General features: G+C 38.2%; 1 protein-coding gene across 1 annotated transcript; it reads right to left on the bottom strand.

The window, feature by feature from the left end:
• Positions 1-170: 170 nt before the first annotated feature.
• On the bottom strand, positions 171-22,447 carry sass6 (SAS-6 centriolar assembly protein). The gene is made up of 15 exons (XM_062424139.1): positions 22,348-22,447; positions 21,067-21,127; positions 18,047-18,126; positions 17,839-17,943; positions 16,718-16,886; positions 16,136-16,213; positions 15,028-15,147; positions 14,563-14,754; positions 13,938-14,132; positions 8,855-8,944; positions 8,248-8,427; positions 1,330-1,411; positions 997-1,106; positions 651-754; positions 171-363 (listed from the first exon to the last, which is right to left on the bottom strand). Exons 1-15 carry the CDS (start codon positions 22,407-22,409, stop codon positions 171-173), a joined length of 1,821 nt encoding a protein of 606 aa, XP_062280123.1. The 5' UTR covers positions 22,410-22,447.
• Between the last annotated feature and the right edge of the window lie 1,302 nt (positions 22,448-23,749).

Raw genomic sequence — 23,749 nt, 5'->3', positions numbered from 1 at the left:
CGCACTTTTTCAGTTTTTCCTTTTAACTTCTGACAGTTTACAGCTTACCTCTGTAGATTTTAAAATGATTCACTGCACTTGAACCGCTTAAATTTAATAAAAACTGGACAAAAAAATGGAAAAATGGTGTTTTACAATTTTTGAGCGGTAGTAAACAGCCTGGTCTATGCTCACACTGTAGCAAAGACATCATCTGCTGAAGTGGTCAAATGAAAATGGTATTTACTATTCATGCTGAATATTTTGAAGCTTTCAGTCAATGTAATTGTACCTCTGTGAAGAAGATTGGATGACAGACCATAGATTGGGATGCTATCGTCTCTCCTTTCAAAGTACTTTGAATCCAGAACTGCAGAGTCTCCACTGAGGACAAGAGGAAAACACATGAGCATGATTTGTACCACTACTGAAAAAACTGTGAAAATAAATGAATGTATCTTTCTGTCATTTTTCTTACAGCCTGACAGTACTGGAATGAAATGAAATCCCCCTACAGAATAGACAGATGTGTTGAAAAGGAAAACAAATATTTTATCATAATGTAAAGAGATTCAGATGCTAAGTCGACTTTAGACTCAATATGTTTCTTCAGTATATAATGTGGAAAGAAGGTATACAGTCATGGGGCAAAAGCAATCATTCAAACTGACGTGTGTCTGTTGACTGGCTGCACTACTCGTTGATCAGCAGCAGTGACATCAGCAGCTTCTACAGGGGTCACAGCAGGTCTGCCTGTCTGAGGATAAAATTGTGCCTGGAAAAAAGACAACACACTGACAGCTTTAGCCAGCACTGTAAATAGTTGGTGAAAGGTGTAAAATGATATGCAATATCTTACTTTTGAGTTGTATTCTATACTTGATGAAGAGTCTAATTTTATAATCATACTAATCATATTTACAATAGTACATAAGTTGGAAGGATAAAGTCAACAAAGAGTTAATGATTGAGTTTGTGTTAATATGGATGGAAGCACAGCAAGGAGGGCTCTCTTACCCTCAGTCCTGTCACTGTAGATAAAACTGAAGGATTCTCCAAACGTTCAGGAGACTGAGGCTTTCTGGGCATCTGCTTTTCATTTAGCTGCTTGTTGAGCCAACTTATGACTACAATAAAATACAAATATAATAGCAGATGAGAGAACATTCGAAAAAACTGACAAGGCACTTTGATCATAATATTTCTACAGTGTAGGAAGATGGATGTAGTAGTAAAGTAGTATTGGCACATTTTTTGCAAAAATTCCAGTTGTGAGGATGTGAGCAGTAGTCTCTAGAGGGCCTCTAATGGAACTACAGTCATTGAAATAAGTGAGATAAGCTTCCTCACCATTCTCATTTGTTTTTAACACCTCTCTGCTTTCATTTAGCTTCTGTACCGTTGTCTCCAACTGCTCCTTCAGTTTTGAAACCTGTAACGTATAAATAACATTGTCATTAACTTCATATCAAATCATTTATTTTGCTGGCCAAGCTATCACCATGCATCGGTGCATGCAGTGTTTGTGTGTAAGAATGGATGGATGAGATGCAAAAGTGCTTTGGAGAAAAATGCCATTTAGACAGGAGGTAGCATCATGAATGTAAAAAATACAAATGTATCCCTTTTGATTTCTCATTTTTCCTCAGAGAACACAGGACAAGTGTATGGAGCCAAGACACTGCCATGATGCGAAACTGAAAGAAAAAACTTGAAACTCCGTGTTTGAATGCGTACAAAAGATTTGAAACTTTGGAACTAAGTTTTGAAGGTGTATATAGTGTTTTGATAGGTAAAAAAAAAATTCAAATCTCTGAAAACATGATTTTGTATTTGAATTTTCATTTCAAATCTCTGCAACTTTTCTTTGTTTTTTTCTTTTCCTTCTTCACAACTACAGCACTGTTTTTACAGTGTTTCAACCACACATTTTCAGATTTTCAAATTTGGCACTGTTCTCCCACAGTATAATTTTGTTATCCAGTTTTGAAACCTTGTAAATGGTGACCTGAAAAAATCTCTGAAAAAAAGATTAGAAACTCTGAAAGAAGTTTTGAAACTGAAAAAAATATCTGAAAGTCTGAAAAAAATATTTGAAACTCTGAAAAACAGATCTGAAACTCTGACACAAATGGCGCTTTTCCACTAGAGTTCCAGCACGACTCGACTCGTTTTTTTTTGCGTTTCCACTAGGGAAAGTACCTGGTACCTGGTACTTTTTTAGTACCTGCTCTGGTGAGGTTCCAAGCGAGCCGAGCCGATACTAAGTGTGACGTCAACAGACTGCCGGCCACTGATTGGTCAGATATAAATGTATCCCTTTTGATTTCTCATTTTTCCTCAGAGAACACAGGACAAGTGTATGGAGCCAAGACACTGCCATGATGCGAAACTGAAAGAAAAAACTTTCTCATGACTCTCTGTAAGAGTCATGAGTGTCACTACCCGATGTGAGTCGCTACCCGATGTGAGTCACACATGCGCTCTAGCATCCGTCGTCTTTGACAGTTATGTACGGCAACTCCGCTGGGAAAAAACACATTATTCACCCGACTCAATCGCGATTCATGAGAAATATGAACTTTTGGGTGCTTTTTACATCTCTAAGGTTATAGTTGATCTTGTATTTTAAATATTGTTTTGTCAGCTGCAGCACTGTGAGAAGAGTTATTTCTGTGTTTCCTCATGTTTTATGTGTATAATGTTAATCTAACAGCAGCAGTCGTGTTGTGTAGTAACTGCAGGGCTCCAGCAGAGGGAGTGTAGAGCTGTCAGTCATTACACACGAGACCCGAGGAAAGTTTGTGTGTCTGTGTATTTTTCACATTAATAATCATAAATACTTCCTTTAAGGGCTTTAAAAAAAATAAATAGAGTCTAAGTAAAAAGAAAAAAGTCCCAGTCACATCAGCCGCTAACTGATCAGGATATATCAATAAAGTTTATATTAAAAAAAACGAATGAACACTGCGCATGCGTGACTCACATTGGGTAGCGACATTGCAAATGCATGAAAAACGCGCTCATGTATTAATACTTCCCCGGTTACATACAGATGTACAAACTTGTGTTGAACTTCTATTGTTTCTACACTTTGTGCGGACTCGCATCCAACTGCTGAAACGTGTATGAAATACATCTATCTAACATATAACAGTAGTTTGTCCAAGTGGTGTTGCCGTAAGTAGCTGTCCAAGATGGCCGATGATGGCGGACGCTACTGCGCATGTGTGACTCACATCGGGTAGCGACTCACATCAGGTAGCGACAATGAGCCGTCCCACACAAGAATCAAACCCGGCATTTTTAAATACCGGCAACAGCGTTACAACCATAGTTACAGCCATACGGCTCAATTTTCTTGCTTTGTGTGAGACAGAAAGCCTCATACAGCAGCAAGTACACCACTGCCTCCATGTCCTCCATTGTTTATGTGTTTTGTGTCACGTATAAAACGCAGTCACGGCAGTTGCAGTCGTGCTATGACGACCCCGCCCACGTTGAGTAGGTACTTTTTTGTAATGGAAAAGGTCTGTCCTGGAACCGTACCGAGTCGAGTCGAGCCGAGTAGCACTAGAACTGTATAGTGGAAAAGCGCCATAAGTTTGGAAACTCCGTAAAAAAGATTTGAAACTCTGAAAAGTGGAGGCGGGATTTGGTGTCAACCTTTTTAGCCTATTGGTTGCTGAAGTATATAGAAGCTTATAGTCCAATGACATGTCGGACCACACGAGATTGACAGACTGCTCCACCAACGCTGTTGATGAGTAGGAGAGCATGCCAGTAAAGCGACAGAAGAAGGAGACAAGAACAAAAACAAGTCGGATGAGAAGAATAGCATGCTACTATGACTGCGGTCAAGTGAGCCGTCGTTCGTCTTTTCGTGGTCAAACCATAGACTGTATATAAGAAATGGACGGTTGGTTTGTGGACTGCTGCTCGGAAGCCAATAGTTTCGGATCTGTGCAGCGCCGTCTTGAAAATTTCCGGTGCATGCCGTGAAAAATAAAAACACGGATTCTACTTATATGGGCATCAGGAGGAGCAAGAGGACGGAGCGGGGGAGGTTGCGAGGGCTGGATCTACCACAGTCTACACCAGCAACCTGATGATGCTTATCAAGTTAGCTGTTACAACTAACTATAACCACAAAACTCCGGAGAAAACTGTAGGTGTGAAACAAGTTCACGGCTATTTCCTGCCGTCTATCTGTCCACGCTCCTGAACCTGTGAATCAATCAACCTGTCAATCATGACGTAGCCACGCCCCAATGCTTTATTGTCAAATATAAAATCAGGGAGGCCAAAATTTCACAATGAACATCATACTGCATTGAAGAAGGCTTTAAACTAGCGATTGAGACCATAAACACATTTTGAAAACGTTTACTGAGGTTAGAAATCAAGTAAGAAGTTGGTGAATTCTCCATTGACTTGTATAGAGACGGAAGTCCTTTTGACACCAAAACGGTCGCCCCCTAGTGGCCTTTTGATAGAATGCAGTTTTAATTACTTCCGCGTTGGCCTCATTTCAGAGGACCGGAACTCCCCGCATGGGTCAAACCAGCCGCACCAACATTTCAAGTGCGCCCGTATTACAGAATGTATGGCAAATGCACGTAGTCCACTGATACAGAGCGAGCAAACTTCCGGTTTTCAAAATACAACGTTGGTTATTCCAAGGCAGAAAAACAGACATGCCAATGTGAAGCTGATTTTCAGAAATTAGGCCACATAGTCTAGAAGCTATTGAACTAAAATGCTAATATTTTCTCATGAAAAGGCCTGATGCTTTCATACTAATTTCTGGCAATGGATGACATGATACAGTAAATATGCTTGATACTGAGTGAGTGAACAGTCAGGATGGTCCCGAGGACAACTGTATCAACCGTTGTGAGAAATTATGGATAAAAGGGATTTTAGTCATGTAAAAAATGAGAATGAGCCTTTTCTATGTTTCTATGTAGAAGAAGCCTAAACCTCCCTGATCCAATGGTGGGGTATAGGCAGGCGACCGGAAGTTCACAATACCGGAAATACGTTGCTACCAAGCAAACCAATCACAGCCCTTGCGGTCTGCGTTGCCTCGACGCGTAGTTACATTTCTGGGGAGGTGCACGTCAGGCGACGGCGTAGGGGTCCACGTCGACGCAGAGAGCTCTGCGTAGGTAGGCCGTAGCTACGCAGTCGTTCCGACGCAGAAGCCTAAATCAGCCTTTAGTCTGTCAATTTCGTGTAAGTTTACTTCAGCAAACAATAGGCTGAAAAGGTTGACACCAAATCCCGCCTCCACTTTTCAGTTTCAAATCTTTTTATGGAGTTTCAAAACTTAGTTTCAGATCTGTTTTTCAGAGTTTCAGATCTGTTTTTCAGAGTTTCAGATTTTTTTCGGAGTTTCTAATCTTTTTTTCAGAACACCATATACAAGGTATACAAAATTATACTGTGGGAGAACAGTGCCAAATTTGAAACTCTGAAAATGTGTGGTTGAAACACTGTAAAAACAGTGCTGTAGTTGTGAAGAAGGAAAAGAAAAAAACAAAGAAAAGTTGCAGAGATTTGAAATGAAAATTCAAATACAAAATAATGTTTTCAGAGATTTGAATTTTTTTTCAGCCTTTCAAAACACTATATACACCTTCAAAACTTAGTTCCAAAGTTTCAAATCTTTTGTACGCATTCAAACATGGAGTTTCAAACTTTCAAAGTTTTTTCTTTCAGTTTCGCATCATGGCAGTGTCTTGGCTCCATACACTTGTCCTGTGTTCTCTGAGGAAAAATGAGAAATCAAAAGGGATACATTTATATTTTTTTACATTCATAATGCTACCTTCTGTCTAAATGGCATTTTTCTCCAAAGCACTTTTGCATCTCATCCATGTCATGGCAGTGTCTTGGCTCCATACAAGTGATTCACAAAGCACATACACTATGTATGCTCTAATAGAGTAAAAACATGCAATTTAATTTCTGTTGGACTTTGAGTCAATATGAGGACAAAAATGACAAAAGGTATTACATTTTCAAAGAAAATAATCCTCACATTGGAGGAACTGGAATTACAAATGCAAAAATGTGAAGAGAATACATTTTTTTAAATGTTTTAATACAACACCTTTACCATTTCTAAAGTGAATAGCATAGGCCCATTTACACCTGGTATTAACATGTGATCTGTATCTGGATACTCACAACCCAACAAATGGTCACCCACTTAGAATGTGGTTCTGATTGAGATCTTGCTGCTGTCACCAAGTGCTGCTCATGAGGGAATGTTGGGTCTTTTTAAATTACATTAAAGAGTACAGTCAGTGTGCTCAGTGTGAAGAGTGCCTTGAGATAACTATGTGTTGTGATTTGGCTCTGTATAAATAAAATCGATATATTATCTGGATAAGGAAAATTGTATGCTAATGCAAGATGTAAATGCACATCGGGATTGCAATGTGATTGGATCAGCAAGACCACATTATGAGGTGGTCAGACTCACACTGTGATCAGATCTCAATGAATGCAAATGGAATTTGTGCACAGTGACCACAGAAGATAAACATCTACTCAGCAAGATGAAAGGTCACCTAGCTGCGCCATTTCCTGCCAGATAAAGGAAGCCCTACAAAAGTGTGAGTAGTAGCAGCAGCTAAAAGTCTTCCCATGCAAAAAATGAATGACACCCATCAGTGGCATTGCTTCCCCTTACCTAAGAGTCAACATGTCCACCAGCTCTGCCTACCTAGTTTGCATATTGAGACCCATTCACAATGTGGACACAATTGAGAAAATGAAAATGCTTTTTAATACCAGGTGTAAATGCAACAACATTATTATTCAGATAATGTATCCAGATACAGATCATATATTTTTACCAGCTGGAAGTGGAGTCTATAACACCTTACAACTGTTATCTTAACTTGTGTACATTTACAACTCACAGTAAGCACAGTGCCTTTGCTTTTGTCATTTATGGATTTTTTTTTTGCTGATGTGTGGTGAGATCTGTATGTATATAAGAGCTAAAAGTCCACAGAGGCAGTGCTACTTTACAACTGTAACTGTGCATGAGAACATCAACCTGCACTTTACCTTCACACAAACCAATCTACCATCAACAATAATAGGTGAACAGTAACAATAATAATAGTTTGACATTAATTTTCCAAAAGGAAGTATACGACTTAGACAGGGCTGTAGCTCATGAGAACCCCTCTTGGGTGACCTTGGTTGTTAGCAGGTCTCTCAATCAATCAATCAATCAATCAATCAATCAATCAATCTTTATTTGTATAGCGCCAAATCACAATAAAGTCATCTCAAGGGACTTTACACAGGTCTAAACCGTACTCTTCAGGTTTAATTTTAAAGAGACCCAACATTCCCACATGAGCAAGCACTTGGTGACAATGGCAGAAAAAACTCCCTTTTAACAGGAAGAAACCTCAGGCAGAACCAGGCTCAAAGTGGGAGAACATCTGCCTCGACCGGTTGGGGTAGAGAGGAGAGAGAGGAAGGATAGGCGAGAGAAGCATCTCTCCATTTCTGAAAACTGTAATATATTTTCAATTAGAAATGATTTAGTTAAATCAACCCTATATTAAACATCTAAGTCATTACATTCTCATAGTTGTAGTACAAACATTTTAAAGTTGTGTTTGATAGTATGTAACATCATAAGGGATGTGAAATGCATGCTGGGATACTTTACTACTCCTAGTTCAGCCACACATCCACAGTCTATTAACCATTTAATCACGGCCATTGTTTGCATTCACATTGTTCCTCTTTAATTCAGCTTTGATGGATATTGTGAGCCAAAATGCTGCTGTCTGCTGGAGTGTGTATATGTCTACACCATCCTCTAGGCCACATACAAGTGGGAGATTCCAATTAATGGAACACCACTGGAAAAGAGCCCAGGTGTTTCATGAGATCAGTTTGACTTCTTAACGATGGCTTGATGCCGAAATGTGTGATGAGGTTTCTTTTTGAATCTGACCATGTAATGACAATTAAGGCATTTAAAATGTTTTAAAAGAGAGTTTTGGTATTTTTTTGTATTTTTTGTATTTCATTTATCCCTATCCAAAGAGGAACCTCAAAAAAACTCATTTTGAGTCCAAGAAGCACTCCTACCCACACATTTAGTTTGGTTAAATGCAGACTTTGAACTGGAACAGTGATGGATGCCACTTAACGAGTCCAGTTTAAGAAAGGCCTAAAGAAAGCTTAATGCAGTGTGTCTGCAGTTTTCATGATTTGAAAACATACCTGCTCATCTTTAATGATGAGCTGCTGCTGGGCTCGCTGTAGATCCTTTTCAACATTCCGAAGTTTATCTGATGTTTCCTGGAGGACCTTTTCCTGCGACACAGTCACTGTGTTTTTCACCTTAATTTTTCCAACTAGGCCTCGGACCTCCAACTGCAGTTTCTTAATGATACCATTAGCCTGGATAAAGAAAAATAAAGGGAGGTAAGAAAGCAGACTGGACCATATTCATGCAGGTTCAGTTCAGGTAAAGTTATAATAATACTACTACTACTTATACTACTACTACTACTACTAATAATAATAATAATGATAAAAATAACTTTATATAGCACTTCTCAAACACTTTCACTTTTACAAAAATTCACATTTTCTCTTGTCTACAAAATACATTTTAAGTATGGATTGCTTTCTTTTTCAACATGTTTGGCCAATACAGAATAATATAAACTTGGTAGGTTTGTATGGACACATGGATTGATGTGTAACAGCTAACAGTTACTCAATGACTAAAAGGCCTGAGGTCGGACATAATGTGGCCCGATGCTTATATTTCAGTTTTTCCTGAATTGTTCAGTTATGAAATGAAGCTATAAGATAAACAAACCTTTATCAGCTCCTCAGACAGTGACTTCACTGTTGCTTCAAGTTTTCTAATCTGGAGTTCTTTACTGTCAGCATTTTCTTCCACTGATTCCTACAAATTAAAAACATACAGGTTAAAAATATACAACAGAATTAGAGAACATACTAAAATAATAAGTCTGAGGTTAATGTATAGCTTTCCTGCTATTTTAATTTATGCCCTTTTCCAAACAATCCAGATGTGATGTTCATTTAATTTTCATTTTTTTTATTTTACACAATAATAAGACAATACGCAAAAGATAAAGAAATAACAACAAAGAAAAGTTCAAGGTATAAAATAAATAAAAATAAAGCAAATTATAATAATAGGAAAAAGATAAAACTAAAAAAAGAGTGTAAAAGTGTGTGTACGTGTGTGTGAACACACACACCTGTGTATGGGTGTGTGTACTACTTAGTGACCTGGGAAACCAGAGCAGCCCTTAAACTGCTCTTGTATGTGTTAATAGAGGAGAACTGTATGGTACTATTGAACTGATTGTTCCAAAGTATTGTACCCCTGTATTTTACTGAAATTGACCAAGGGTAGTACGATACTGAGGAGGGTGAAGTCTTGTCAATTGTCTAGTATTGTACTTATGTAATTGTGAGTTGACTTGGAAATATTCACTGAAAGGTTTAGGGATAGAATTTGGGATATACATGTGTAAACCTGAAGAGTACAGTTTAGACCTGCTCTATGTGTAAAGTGCCTTGAGATGACTTTGTTGTGATTTGGCGCTATACAAATAAAGATTGATTGATTGACATGTACCTAAAGATAAAAATGCATATTTGGTATATTGATCTGAAAAATTGTCAATATATTGAGTTTTTGGAAAAGGGGAGCAGAAGGATCTAGTCATTTTGAAAATGTGGCAGTTCTAACAAATCTTTTCTGAACTAGATAAATACTATGGAGGTTGGATGTACTGGCCCAAACAATGTTGCAGTATATGAGGTGTGGATAAATCAAGCTATAATATAAAGTAAGTAGACAGTTCTGATTAACCAGGTCAAAAAAATATTCCTGATGACACCAAGCGATCTGGTAACTTTACCACATACCAGGTTGATGTGCTCTTTCCAGCTTAGTCTCTCATCAACCAGGACTCCCAAAATTGTGTTGAAGTAACCTGGGAAATTTCTGTTCCATTGATTATAATTTTAGTTTCATGTTTTTATTAGCAAATACAATAAAATTAGACTTTTTTATATTTAGAGATAATTTATTAGATTGAATTGATTTTGAAATTTGTTCCATTCCACTGTTACCATCGGAGATAAGGGAATTAAGATTTTTATTTGTTAAGATCACATTGGTGTCATCAGCAAAAAGTATGGTAAGTAAGGTGGAAGATACAGCAGGAAGATCATTAATATATATGAGGAACAGCAACGGTCCCAGAATAGAACCTTGAGGGACTCCACATATTATTTTAGTCCTACCTGATACTGAACCATTCGCAAATACATATTGTTCTCCATCATATACACAGCTGCACAACCTTTTCAAAGTGTGTTCATGAAAACCATAGTGCTTCAGGTTTGTGATTAAAATTTCATGATTGACTGTATCAAAGGCCTTAGACAAATCTAAAAAGTTACCAAGAGCAAATTCATTGTTATTCATAGCTGTATATATTTTGTCAACAAGTTTATTTATATTTTGTGCATCTAAATGTACTAATATACGCTTGTAGACCAGTTTCTCTAAAACCTTTGAAAAACAGGGCAGAATTGATATTGGACGGTAGTTTGTGAAGCTACTAGGATCCCCAGATTTAAAAAAAGGAATAATTTTAGCAACTTTCATACTTTTAGGAACAACTCCGTTTTCCATAGATTTTCCACAGATGTATGTGAGTGGTTGTACAATATGAGAACTAACCTCCTTAAGCAGTGATGCACTTATTTCATCATGACCTGCTGCAGAATTATTGAGATCAGCTATTATTTCCCGTACCGGATCAAATTGCAATACAGAGGGATAATAACTATGCATATAGTCAAGTGGACTTCCAGCTGTATTCTTGATTCTACTTGAGAGAGAAACACCCACATTAACAAAAAAGTGATTAACACCACATGATATATCATATGGATTGTTTATTATTCTCCTGTCACTCAAATAATGTGATGGGAGTGCAGATGTTGCTTTCGTTTTATTTAATAATTGATTGATGATTTTCCAAATGGATGTTATATTACTAGCAGATTCCTTAAACTTCTGAGCAAAGTCATTCTTTTGTGATGGGTTTGATAAGAATTTTATGTATAATTTGTTTTTTTTAAACCAGTGGTGAACCAAGGTTTGCCATGATTTCGAGTCCCTCTTTTTATCATACTAGTGCAGTGCCCGTGCAAAATCAGTGTTTGCGTGTGTTTTTACTACAAAGTCAGACATCCCAACGCTCCCGCATATTGACAGCGGCTCCTTTACGCCCGCAAATGAGATCCAATCTCCCAGAATCTGGAGCGTGCAAGCAAGAGGGCGCGCTAGAGAGTGACTGTGTCACTGTGTATGTGTGTGTGCGACTATTAATGCAGCGCGTGTGAGAGTAAAGCGTCATGATAGCTCTGTGTAAACTCATGCATGGTATTGTGTCTCAGGGCTCTTTGGATCACTGAAATCAATCTCAGACACCTGTGATAATTAGTTTGCCAGGTGAGCCCAATTAAAGGAAAACTACTTAAGGACGTTCCACATTATTAAGCAGAGTACAGGTTTCAAGCAGTATGGGAAAGAAAGAGGATTTCTCTGCTGCCGAAAAGCGTCAAATAGTGCAATGCCTTGGAAAAGGTATGAAAACATTAGATATTTCACGACAACTTAAGCGTGATCATCGTACTGTGAAGAGGTTTGTGGCTGATTCAGAGCACAGACGGGTTTGTGCAGATAAAGGCATAATGAGGAAGATTTCTGCCAGACAAATTCATCGGAGAGAAGAAAGAGAGCAGCTGCTAAAATGCCATTACAAAGCAGCAAACAGGTATTTGAAGCTGCTGGTGCCTCTGGAGTCCCGTGAATCTCATGGTGTAGGATCCTCCAGAGGCTTGCAGTTGTGCATAAACCTACTATTCAGCCACCCTTAACCAATGCTCACAAGCAGAAATGGTTGCAGTGGGCCCAGAAATACATGAAGACTAATTTTCAAACAGTCTTGTTTACTGATGAGTGCCGTGCAACCCTGGATGGTCCAGATGGATGGAGTAGTGGATGGTTGGTGAATGGCCATCATGTCCCAACAAGGCTGCGACGTCAACAAGGAGGTGGGGGAGTCATGTTTTGGGCCAGAATCATGGGGAGAGTGCTGGTAGGCCCCTTTAGGGTCCCTGAAGGTGTGAAAATGACCTCGGCAAAGTATATAGAGTTTCTGACTGACCACTTTCTTCCATGGTACAAAAAGAATCACCGTGCTTTCCGTAGCAAAATCATCTTCATGCATAACAACGCACCATCTCATGCTGCAAAGAATACCTCTGTGTCATTGGCTGCTATGGTCATAAAAGGAGAGAAACTCATGGTGTGGCCCCCATCCTCCCCAGACCTCAACCCTATTGAGAACCTTTGGAGCATCCTCAAACAAAAGATCTATGAGGGTGGGAGGCAGTTCACATCAAAACAGCAGCTCTGGGAGGCTATTCTGACATCCTGCAAAGACATTTCAGTAGAAACTGTCCAGAAACTCACAAGTTCAATGGATGCAAGAATTGTGAAGGTGATATCAAAGAAGGGGTCCTATGTTAACATGTAACTTGGCCTGTTAAGATGTTTTTGATTGAAATATATTTAGATTTCAGTAAATATGACCTCCTAATGCTGCAAATTCAACAAATGACCATTTTCAGTTCTTTACAACCTATAAAATGTTTTGAAACTGTGTTGTGCATAATCATTTGGAACAGTGCATTTTGAGTTTTTTATTTTTGAAAAAAATACTGTTATCATTGGGATAACAATATCAAAATTCGAATTATACTCTAACGGTTGATGACTTGAAAATTATACTGACTGTCATTTGCATTGACTATTTAGGAAAATCTGAGAAAAATATCATTTGCATAATAATTTGGAACGTGGTGTAATAACAATCTCTGAACCACCTGACCTCTTTATAATATAATAACATCATCTCTGAATCACCTGACCTCTTTATAATATAATAACATAATCTCTGAACCACCTGACCTCTTTATAATATAATAACATCATCTCTGAATCACCTGACCTCTTTATAATATAATAACATCATCTCTGAACCACCTGACCTCTTTATAATATAATAACATCATCTCTGAACCACCTGACCTCTTTATAATATAATAACATCATCTCTGAACCACCTGACCTCTTTATAATATAATAACATCATCTCTGAACCACCTGACCTCTTTATAATATAATAACATCATTTCTGAACCACCTGACCTCTTTATAATATAATAACATCATCTCTGAACCACCTGACCTCTTTATAATATAATAACATCATCTCTGAACCACCTGACCTCTTTATAATATAATAACATCATTTCTGAACCACCTGACCTCTTTATAATATAATAACATCATCTCTGAATCACCTGACCTCTTTATAATATAATAACATCATCATCTGAACCACCTGACCTCTTTATAATATAATATAATCATTTCTGAACCACCTGACATCTTAATAATACAATAACATCATATGTCCTGCTCAATATTGACAAAACGCATTCAAATTTAAATAAAGGAATTATTTTACTTTTCATTTGATTTTTTAGGTTCAGGAGCCTTCAGTCTTACTTTTGGTAATAGAAATGGTACAAATGTTATTTCAAATGACATAAAACCAACAAAAACACAAAATATACATATTAATAAATCCGATGCTGCTTTTAAAACTATTTTTTTTAGATATTTTTGAATTTTTCATCATGCCAACCCTTATTTGTCACTGACCCGTATACATCTGCTGATGAATGATCTGTGCTCTTAGTTTGTGTTAGTCAATGAGGTATTATGTCTGGATATAAGAGTTGAAGTGCTTCTACATTGTTCAGTTTGTCTTTACCTTCTGCAGCTGAGTGGCTTCCAGGACCTCTTTTGTCCGGCACATGAGCTGATCCTTGTCCTTAATCTCCTGTTCCAGGACAGCCACTCTCATCTGCAGCTGGCTCACCAAACGCTCCTTCTCATGGACCTCTGTGTCCAGAGTGCTGTTCTCTCTCCTCAGAGACAAGACCTGCTGCTTTGAGCGCTGGCACTCCTACACACATAACAGCAGGAAAATAATCAGACCAGAGCAGAGCTGGACTCAACAGAGGAGCACCAAGTTCAAAGAAATGTGTCAAAGTTAATACTAAATGCCTGACAATAATGATCCAAATCGGAAGAAATTGTGAGAAATTTTGAGAAACGAGTATTAAAAACACTTGGAATGTACTAGTGTGTGTATGTATGTGTGCGTGTACAACATGTAGTGTAACACAAGGCTGAAATATATTAGAATTAACAAAATAGGGTTCCAGACACACAACTAAGCATGTCAATAGTACCTCAGTAGTGCAGTTTGGTCTGACCCATTGCACAGCAGTTCTCTGCTCTTTTTGGTTGAATCAGTGAATTTTCCCCTACATGTGTCAGGATTTTAAAAGTCTAAGTAATCTGGATACATTCATTCTTCATCTGGCACTTACCTCCTCTGCGCCTACTAGTTTAATTTTCAGGTCTCTGACGACAGACTCGTTCTTGTATTTCCTCTCTGTCAGCTCTCTGCAGGAGGCCTCCAGCTCAGTCAGTCTGCTCTGAAGCTGCTGGCTGCTCCTCTTATGAGCACTCTCCAGCTCCTGACGGAGCTGCTCACTCTGCTGCTGGAGCCTGCTGTGTAACTGAAACAAAGTTCACTGTTACATTTTTTCTAGTGTAGCTTGAAAAAAGGCAAACAAACAAACATCACTAATAACTCTTGAACATAACCACCATTCATTTGTTTTGCTGATGATCAAAATATTCTTTGTTTCCAAAGAATAATTGCTTCCCCAGTAGATCACGGAATCCACTACTTTTTTAAGAGCTGCAGAGCTCATAACTCATAACATAGCAGTAATATGAAACAGAGGCAGTGTAATAACAGCAGCATTAGACAGTCTTGTCAGTCTTACCTCTACAGCCTTCTCTCTCTCTGATTGTAACTCCTGAGAATGACGGCTGGACAGAGAGCTGCTTTGACTCGTCCACTCTGAACGCAGTTTGTCCAACTCTTTAGTCTTCTCAGACAGAGTCTGTCAGAAAGATACACATATGTATGTATATATTCTCAGTATAATATATTTTACAATGTGATTATATACAAAATGTTTGAGCATGAAATGAGTTACTAGTTTGTCATTTCTTAATACGTATGAAGACAAAAACAAAACAAAAAAACATATAACTGACACCTCATACATTTCTCACATGACTGCAGAGTTCCTTCAAGTGACTGACTTGGGGATCTGTCAGCTGTTATGTTTTGATGTTTTACGCTGTGGAAAAAACAGGAATCACCAAAGTCCTAACTTTTCTTTTCTTTTTTTGAAGTACAAATTCAGGGTGGTCCTTGAGGACTTAAAGAACGTTGCTAACCAAATTATAGTTGTTTCCTTCTCTAAACTGCTTGCACTGATTCTCTCAAATAGAAAGACTGCAGCACCATCTCAGATGGTCTAAAATGATAAAGCAGACAATTCTTGGATCAAACAGTTCCATTTGTTATGGGACAAATCCTCATTTCCCTAAACTCCCTATTCAAAACTGAAAAATTAAATTAAAACTGAATCATTAAATTCCTGTGGAATCTGAAGGCAGCTGGACAGATATGTTGATAAATCTGCAACCTATAATTTGAGAAGTGCTGCGTCAGATTACAGAGCCGTCCTGACTGATCAGTTATAAATCAGTATTCTGCTGTTCATGTGATTAGACATGAACAGCGAGATTAGCATGACATGATCAGACTTTCAATCCCTCCATAAGCATAAATTAAGTTGTAAAAGCCTCAATGTTCCTGACTGTTGCTTTGTGCTGCTGTGTGTTCACACTGGGCTGCTGGTCCATCCAAACAACACGCTGTTCCATTTATTCATCTATTGTTGTCATGCTCCACTGTGATTGGCTCAGCTGTTTCAGAGATGTGAGACCAGTGATGTGATCTAATAGCCCAAGACTGACCACTTTTTGTTACACTTGTGAGACTGAAATCTAAGCAGTAAGTCCAACAATAAAGCTCACCTGTTGAGCATAACTCAGCTGCCTGGACAGATCATCTTCAGTTTTCTTAAGCTTCATCTCCAAGGCCTGCTTCTCTGCCTGAAACATTGAAGCGTCCTTATTACCATAGAGTCTTGACTTGGGGAATAACTGATTATAGCCATACAGATTATGTTGAGAACATAAATCATGCTTTGATGATGCTTTACTTACGTTCAGGGTAATCAGATAAAGCCTTAATAGTTTTTAAAATATCCATGTAATGGTTTGTATTTCCTTTGATAGTCAATGAGAATATATTTCCTCTCCTGATCTATCTATCAGTTCTCTTTATATATCCTTTAAACATGTGGTACAATATAAGAGTATAACTTCACTGAACTGTTTTAACTCACCTGGCTGACATGTACAAGTAATAGACAAACAGTGTGTAAAGTCAACCACCTCAACAAACATCAGATGGAAAAGGTCTTGGAAATGTTTCAATTAATGTTTCAATTAACCGCCATTGATCAGACAGCATTCAAATCAGTTTTACTGTTCACAGCTCTACTCAAGAGGCTTGGCAGTATCATGATGATGAATTTTGCTGAGTGAACCAACCTTCAAGGAAGTCAGGCACATTGCTAGATAGTCTCTAACAAGTTTGTCAGAGCCCGGAGTAAGCCGCAAAGACAAGTGGTTCAAGTGTTTGAATGCATTTGTCTCTACAACACTGAAGCTGGCGGGACCTTCGAGCACTGGAGACTGACATGACAAGTGCAGGAGAAACCTGTGGACACAAATACAAACAGTCATGCGGTGTGTGGTGTTGATTTAATGCCTTACAGATTCAAGATTAAACTTGATATAAGACCTAATAAAAACCTGATAAAACCATCCACGTACATGTCGTATTTCCTCCATGAATTTTCATCAAACCACAAAAGATTTATCCAAATCAACTAATTCCAGCATCACTCTAATTTCAAAAGGTTACACATTTTGTCTATACCTCACAATACTTACACAAAATATCTGGTATTTTTAAACCTGCAAAAGCTGAAATTGTGGGGCAATGGAAACAAGTAGTGAACAAAGACCATATCATCAATATTTAAATGAATGATAATGTTGTTCCATAATTGCTGGATTAAGAAATAAGCAACTGTTTGCCAACAAGTTCAACCGAACAATTTAGAATGGTGTTTCTGTCCACCTGCTGTATATAAGTTCAATATTCACTCTCTTTTAGCTGTTTTTACTCTCTACCAACTCCTGAGGGAAATATCTGGCTCTTTAGCTGCTAAATGCTCCACTATATTCACCAGCTAGTCTACAGCTAACTGTGTCTGTTCGGTGCTGAGCAGGTAGTGTACAGTGGCTTTCTTTAGCTTTTTCTCTGTAAAAACAGCTGACTGCTGCTGCCTAAAAATGAGGGCACTAAACAAAACAGTCAAGTTTCAGCCAGACAGCTAATAAGATGTTTGTATTAATCACAGTTGGAAGTCACCCACTCTAACAAATGAAGGTCATCTGTGTGAAAGTCGCAGTTATTCAGTCTCTAAACTCTAGTATGAAATGAATTAGGATACAAGCTTTGTGACAGAATAACAATAAGTGCTTCTGTCTGACCCCCATGTGGGCTACCTTTACCTACAACTTATATGTGTCCTTAGAGTGTAAAGCTGAATTTATTAAGGATAATAGTGTGATGACTTGTGGTGGTTCACATGTATTCATACCTTGGATTGTCCGACTCTTGCTCAGAATAGCACAGATTAAGCAGGTCAATAAATTTCTGAGGAAATGATGCAAAGTCTATCAGCAGACCCTGCTGGACTTTCAAACTACACCAACAATGACAGAGAAAGAAAACATATGGGTAAGTCAACATCATCTGTTAATGATAACCTTGGTGCAAACATTGAGCATTATACTTTATGAGCTTACCTTTGGAAATCATCCTCTGATATAGAGAGGTTAAAGAGAAAATATGGATCTAGATCATCTGTAAGTCTTACTAGAAGATCCTAAAATAAACCAAAAACAACAGGTTAGTCATGTTGAGCTTTGTTTGTTAGCTCTGAGATGAGGGAAACTCTGGGTTTTCTGGATCAGTTACTGCAATAACTTCAGTGTTTCCGCTACATTCATTTAGCCATTCATCATAGCCGCCGCTCCTTCAAATTTCTCTCTCTCTTTTTTGAAGCACCGGCTTCATTCAAATTTCTGGTGTGGGTTCATTTCGGTTTCGCCGTTGAATATATGCAGGAGTCTCCCGTAAATTGATAGCGGCCGGATCGATCGAGCAAGCAAGAGTGCGCGCTAGTGAGTGACTGTACGTGTGTGTGTGTTTGTGTGACTATCAATGCAGCGCGTATGAGAGCACAACATCCTTACAGCTGTGTGTTGCAGCTTCTTAGACCAGTCCCCCCACCGGACCGACACCGATCGCGCCCAACCCAGTGTAATGTTTTATACATATTTTATACTGTATAGCGTATACCAGTAGTCAAGGAATAAGAGGCAGTTTACCATTTGAAAGTGTTGTTTGGTAACTGTTAACTTGAAAGGAAAGTGTTATATTGTTCAGTACACCAGTGATACTGGAATTGTTTACTGTGAAATGCAGTTTTTGCTGACAAGCAAAATAAAGAGATCATTTTGGGAGAAAAAAAGTTGTTCTCTTTACGCACACAACAAAGTGTGAACTGTGAGAGGGATTTTTCAACAATGAACAGGGTAAGACATTAATAATATATCAAAGGAAAAAACTAGTAACAATTTTAAAATGAGTGTGTAGTAAATTGAGAGAAACAATCTAATTTTTGTTTCTATTTGTAGGTGAAGACTGACTTGAGAAACAGGCTGCAGGGCGACCACCTTGCAGCATGTATGATGCTGAGCATCAGCGGGCCACCTCTGGCAGTGTTTCCTTACAACAGAGCCTTACAGCTCTTCTTTAAAAAACAAAGAAAGATTCAGTGTTCTGAGGCAGGGTGCAAACTGTGCCACTGATTCCAAGGCCCCAAAGAGAAATGATTATTTATTGTTTTTACTTTTATTTATTTCATTTCTATTGTTTTATTTATTTTATTTTATTCATTTATTTTTCATTACATTAACAGTTTTACATACAGTGGACCACTGAATAAATGTGTAAAAGTAAAATCTGCAGGCAAATGTCATTTGTTTACACCACCACGGATCCCCGGAGAGCCTGCCCCCACTGCTGAAAAAAATCCTACAGGAAACACTGAACTTACTCTGTGAACCTCACCTGCTAACTGGCAGCTTTTCTTTCCTGAGCTGTTACTCCATGGTTACAGTAGATATCAAAACTTATATTGCAACACATTCATTTACATCAGGAGACAAAAATTAAAATCCTGGTTGGATATTAGTTTGTATTACTATTTTTAGTAACAATAGCTGAGAAAAAAAAGATTCATGTGATAATGTTCACTCTAAGGTTAGAAATCTGAGTGCATGGTTTAAAAACCATGATCACAGATTCATAATCTGTGTGCACACATTTGTAAACCATGCGTTCAAATGACCTTTCTCTTCAGAGAACAAGAACATTCATGCATGTAGCATTTCAACGGTGACCACATCTGCTAGGTAAATTCAACTTATCTAAATGTAGGGGTGGATTTAATGACCTATTATGTTGTTTGACAGCTTTCTTTGTGTCATGTTGTATTTGTTGTGCTTTTTACTCCAAAACCAACCTTTCAGTTTGAGGCAAGTGGGGAAGCAACTAATGTTAGCTTCTCAGGTTTACTAGTTAGCTAAACTTTGTGTCACTAGAGCCTTCCACTACCTTGTGGGCTATCAAGCTTTTTTTCTCAGCAGACTCCAGCTGGGCTCTACCTCACCACTTTTATGTAAAATCAATAACTTCTTTTTGTTATATACAGTGATCTCTGTCCTCACATTCAAATATTACACAGCTAATTTCACTCTCAGCTCAGAATAACATCTATGCATGTCTACTTTTGTCTGTGGAGGTTTTTTGTTGTTGTTATAAAACTGACTGAGCACTTTGATAAAACGGTCATGTTGGTAGGACAGTTCCTCGGCACTGAAACTTTTATTGCACATAATATACTATTCAAATTTGAAAAACTTTGTATGGCGCTTGAAAACCATACAATCAATGAATATTCATTCATCTCATTTCTTATGATGTGATGGGTCACACTGATAGAACAGTCCTATTATATTTTCAAATCATATTGGAGATTATGTGAGCAGGATTGTGGTGCAGACTAAATGTAGTTTGAAAGTGACTTTTGTCAGGCTGATGTAAGTTGGAAAAATTAAACTTTTCAGGCGGCATCGCTCCGCGACATCCAATCAGCGGTGAGTTTCTCCCGACATCACAAGCACGAATGAAGAGATGATCCAAAAATTGATATTTTTGATCAAGCGGGGATATAAGCGATTCAAGCGATTTTTTCGCGTCAGACGCTTTTGGTCTGAAGTTTCAGAGGCTCTGAGTTTGTTAAACCAACTCTCTGGAACAGAACCCAGGAAGAAAAGTCTATTTAACAAGTAGTGAGCTTGTGACCAGAGAGTTGCTGGTTCAATCCCCATAAACCTGGGAGGGGAAAGTGAAAAGCAGCACTTGCCCCCATTCATTATCACCACTGGGGTGCCCTCGAGCACCTTACTCCATCTGCTCCAATGGAACTGCTCAGTGGCTGGCAGATTACACTGTGATTTTACTGGGCACATTCCAGGTAGGACTGTGTAACTGTATGAATATGATCAGAGCATTCTTAACAAAAATTCCTATTAAAAAACAAACAAATTTTTTAAATTTAATTAAAAGTTAAAGGACAGCTAGAGGAGGAGAGGAACAAGTGTATGTCTCAAATATGTGATGAGGTGGCTATCTGTTTCTAATTAGCTGACAACTCTACTACCACTATTTAAATTGTATATTCAAAGCTTCTACTCACCCGTTTGTGCACTGGACTTGTTGTCAGCTGAAGCTCAATGGTGACACGGATGTTTGCTTTCCTGTAAAATTAAACCGTTAAAACTGGTAAATAACAGTCCTGTTTCAAACTGTGTGTAAGCATAACCAATATAAAATATTATCGGCAAAATCATTTAAAATCTCAATTATACCTGTGCTTGAACTGATTATGCTAATGTCATTACTCATTAAAACACAACTGATATCAAATAGTTTTTTTCTGGCGCTCCTGACTTTTTTATTGCTGTGAAGATTAATACTGATGGCTATGGAGACATCATTTACATGCCTGCTTCCCAGACAGGCTCTGTGGTCCATAGTGTTTTCCTGTAATTATCTACTTAAATTCTTATTATGAGTTACTCTGCACACTTCATAATACAATACATTTGACAATGCTACTTATTGGATGTTTCAATCAATCAATCTTTATCTATATAGCGCCAAATCACAAGAGGGAGAGAAGTACATTTAAAAACAACATAGAAAATAGTAGATCCCGGTCAGGAATCTGTCATCCCAACATCTAAAAACCCCAGGTTACCTGTTTGCCACCTGTATTAATTTATTCACTTGAGTATCTCAGGTTCATACTAACTCACCTTACAAGGTGCACTGTTGTTGTTTTAGAGGAACTGTAACACACTAACTGTAGTCTATATTTGTCATTGCACAGTGTTACACTGGTTTCAACGGTGATTTTTTCCCTCATTGCCTCATTTCCTCACTCTTCATTGTCTGTGAAGCTAACATTAACTCAGCAGTTGAAGTGCAGAGTATCATTAAATGGTTATGAGTCATTCTGAGCTTTGTTCTATGTAGCTGTGATCAATAAATAACGTTACATATCAACAGGAACATGTAGCACTGGAGCTCATAAGAAAGTAACTCGCTGTTAAAATCACAACACTTTCAAATCAAGGTTTACTTTAGAAGAGAATGCTGAGCCATCAAATGTAACGTTACAATAAAACATTGTAGAAGAATTTTGGAGGACAAACAAATTGTGTCTGTCAGAGGACACTTGCCAAAATAATGAATAGTATAAATACAAATGTGATCATTGTTGCTAATGTACACAAAACGAGCTAAATAACTAACTAACGATGGCTTTTAAAAGTTAGAACGCCGTGTCTTTTGTCTTGAACTAATACAATAAATCAACGTTTACATTTGAAAGATGTATTTGCCGCTGCGCAGGGTAAATATGTGTTTAACATGTTGATGACCAGGCGTTCTGAGTTCAGCATCATCATCTTACCTGTCTTCACTGTCACTGCACCTCACATTCACTGCCAACACTCTGCTGAACAGTTCCTCCATATTATACTACTACTTAGTAAACTCTACTGACTTTCACCACACAGACTGCACAAGTGTATTGTCTGATATTCCCTCAGTCTGTATTTTTGATTGGCGGTATTCACCCGCCAACAGCATCGCCCTGGAAACAGAACTGATGACCTTCTTCTCCCTGCAGTCGAACGGCGGTTGGGAAAGATAAAGGGCCTTACCGCCACCTACTGACTGGAGGTGGAACCCACACATGTAAACTTTCACGTCATTGGTAATTAAATGTGGAACAGTCTTTTATAGTGTGTGCAGTGTGTCCGCTTCCTGTCACAGACAGTTTACTAATAAAACCAAACAGACTTAATGCACCCTCAAAATTTGAGGTGAATGAAAATGGTGACCAAATGTTTGTGACAAGATAACTGCTTAATGGGTGCCAGAATCAGAATCAGGGATTCACTGTTCACCCAGCTATAAACATGGCAATAGCAATGTGTAAGTTCTTTGATTTGTTCTTCTGATATGGAACATACAAACAGGATTACTAGATTACAAGATTACTTGTCCACATTTGCCTTCTCTGTTTTAAACATTAAATATCTACTGTAAATTGACATATTGTTATAGTATTAAACAATATGTCAGATATAATTACAATTCAAGTCAAGATATCAAAAGGATTTATCAAATATGCTTCTGAATCTATTGATAAAATGGTTAAAAATCATGTGCATACTTACAATATTTCATATTGTTAACATTTCAACTACAGTTGGACTTACTTTTGCACCTGAATATGCATGTCTCCTTTCAGGATTGACGTCTGTCATCAGTTCACGAAGTTTGACTCTATGCTTTCCCTCACCCAGTCTTATATACAATACAGAATGGTTATGCAATGTGAGGTGTCGTCTCCTGGTGGGCTGTTGATCTGACTCCATCCTCCACCTTCTCATGTGTCCTTCCTGTGACATCCTTAAGCAACGTCCAGTGTAGTGTGATAGTATGTGACTTCCATGTGACCCCCTTCCTCTGAAACTACAGAATCAGAAGACATCCTGTATCTATGGCTCCAGAGCCGTATCCCCTGAGTACAGAACAGTAGCCCCTGAGTACAGAACAGTAGCCCCTGAGTACAGAACAGTAGCCCTCCTTTTGTTTCATATCTTCATTACATTCAGAGATAACTACTTCCTAATCATCATTATTGATTGAAGCTCTATTCTGTCTTTAAGTAAAATTGTTCTCTTAGTATCACAACTGTGCAGTATTTTGACATCTGATGAGCCTTCAAACTCTTGAATGTGTTTCTCAAACCGTCCTTCCTAGATTCCATGTCTCACCAGTGCGCCCACACCAATGCAGCCCCC

The sequence above is a fragment of the Scomber scombrus genome, chromosome 8 (assembly GCF_963691925.1).
Source record: "Scomber scombrus chromosome 8, fScoSco1.1, whole genome shotgun sequence".
In the NCBI taxonomy this organism is placed as follows: domain Eukaryota; kingdom Metazoa; phylum Chordata; class Actinopteri; order Scombriformes; family Scombridae; genus Scomber; species Scomber scombrus.
The sequence above is the reverse complement of the archived record's forward strand: the minus strand, read 5'-3'. Positions and strand labels throughout refer to the sequence as shown.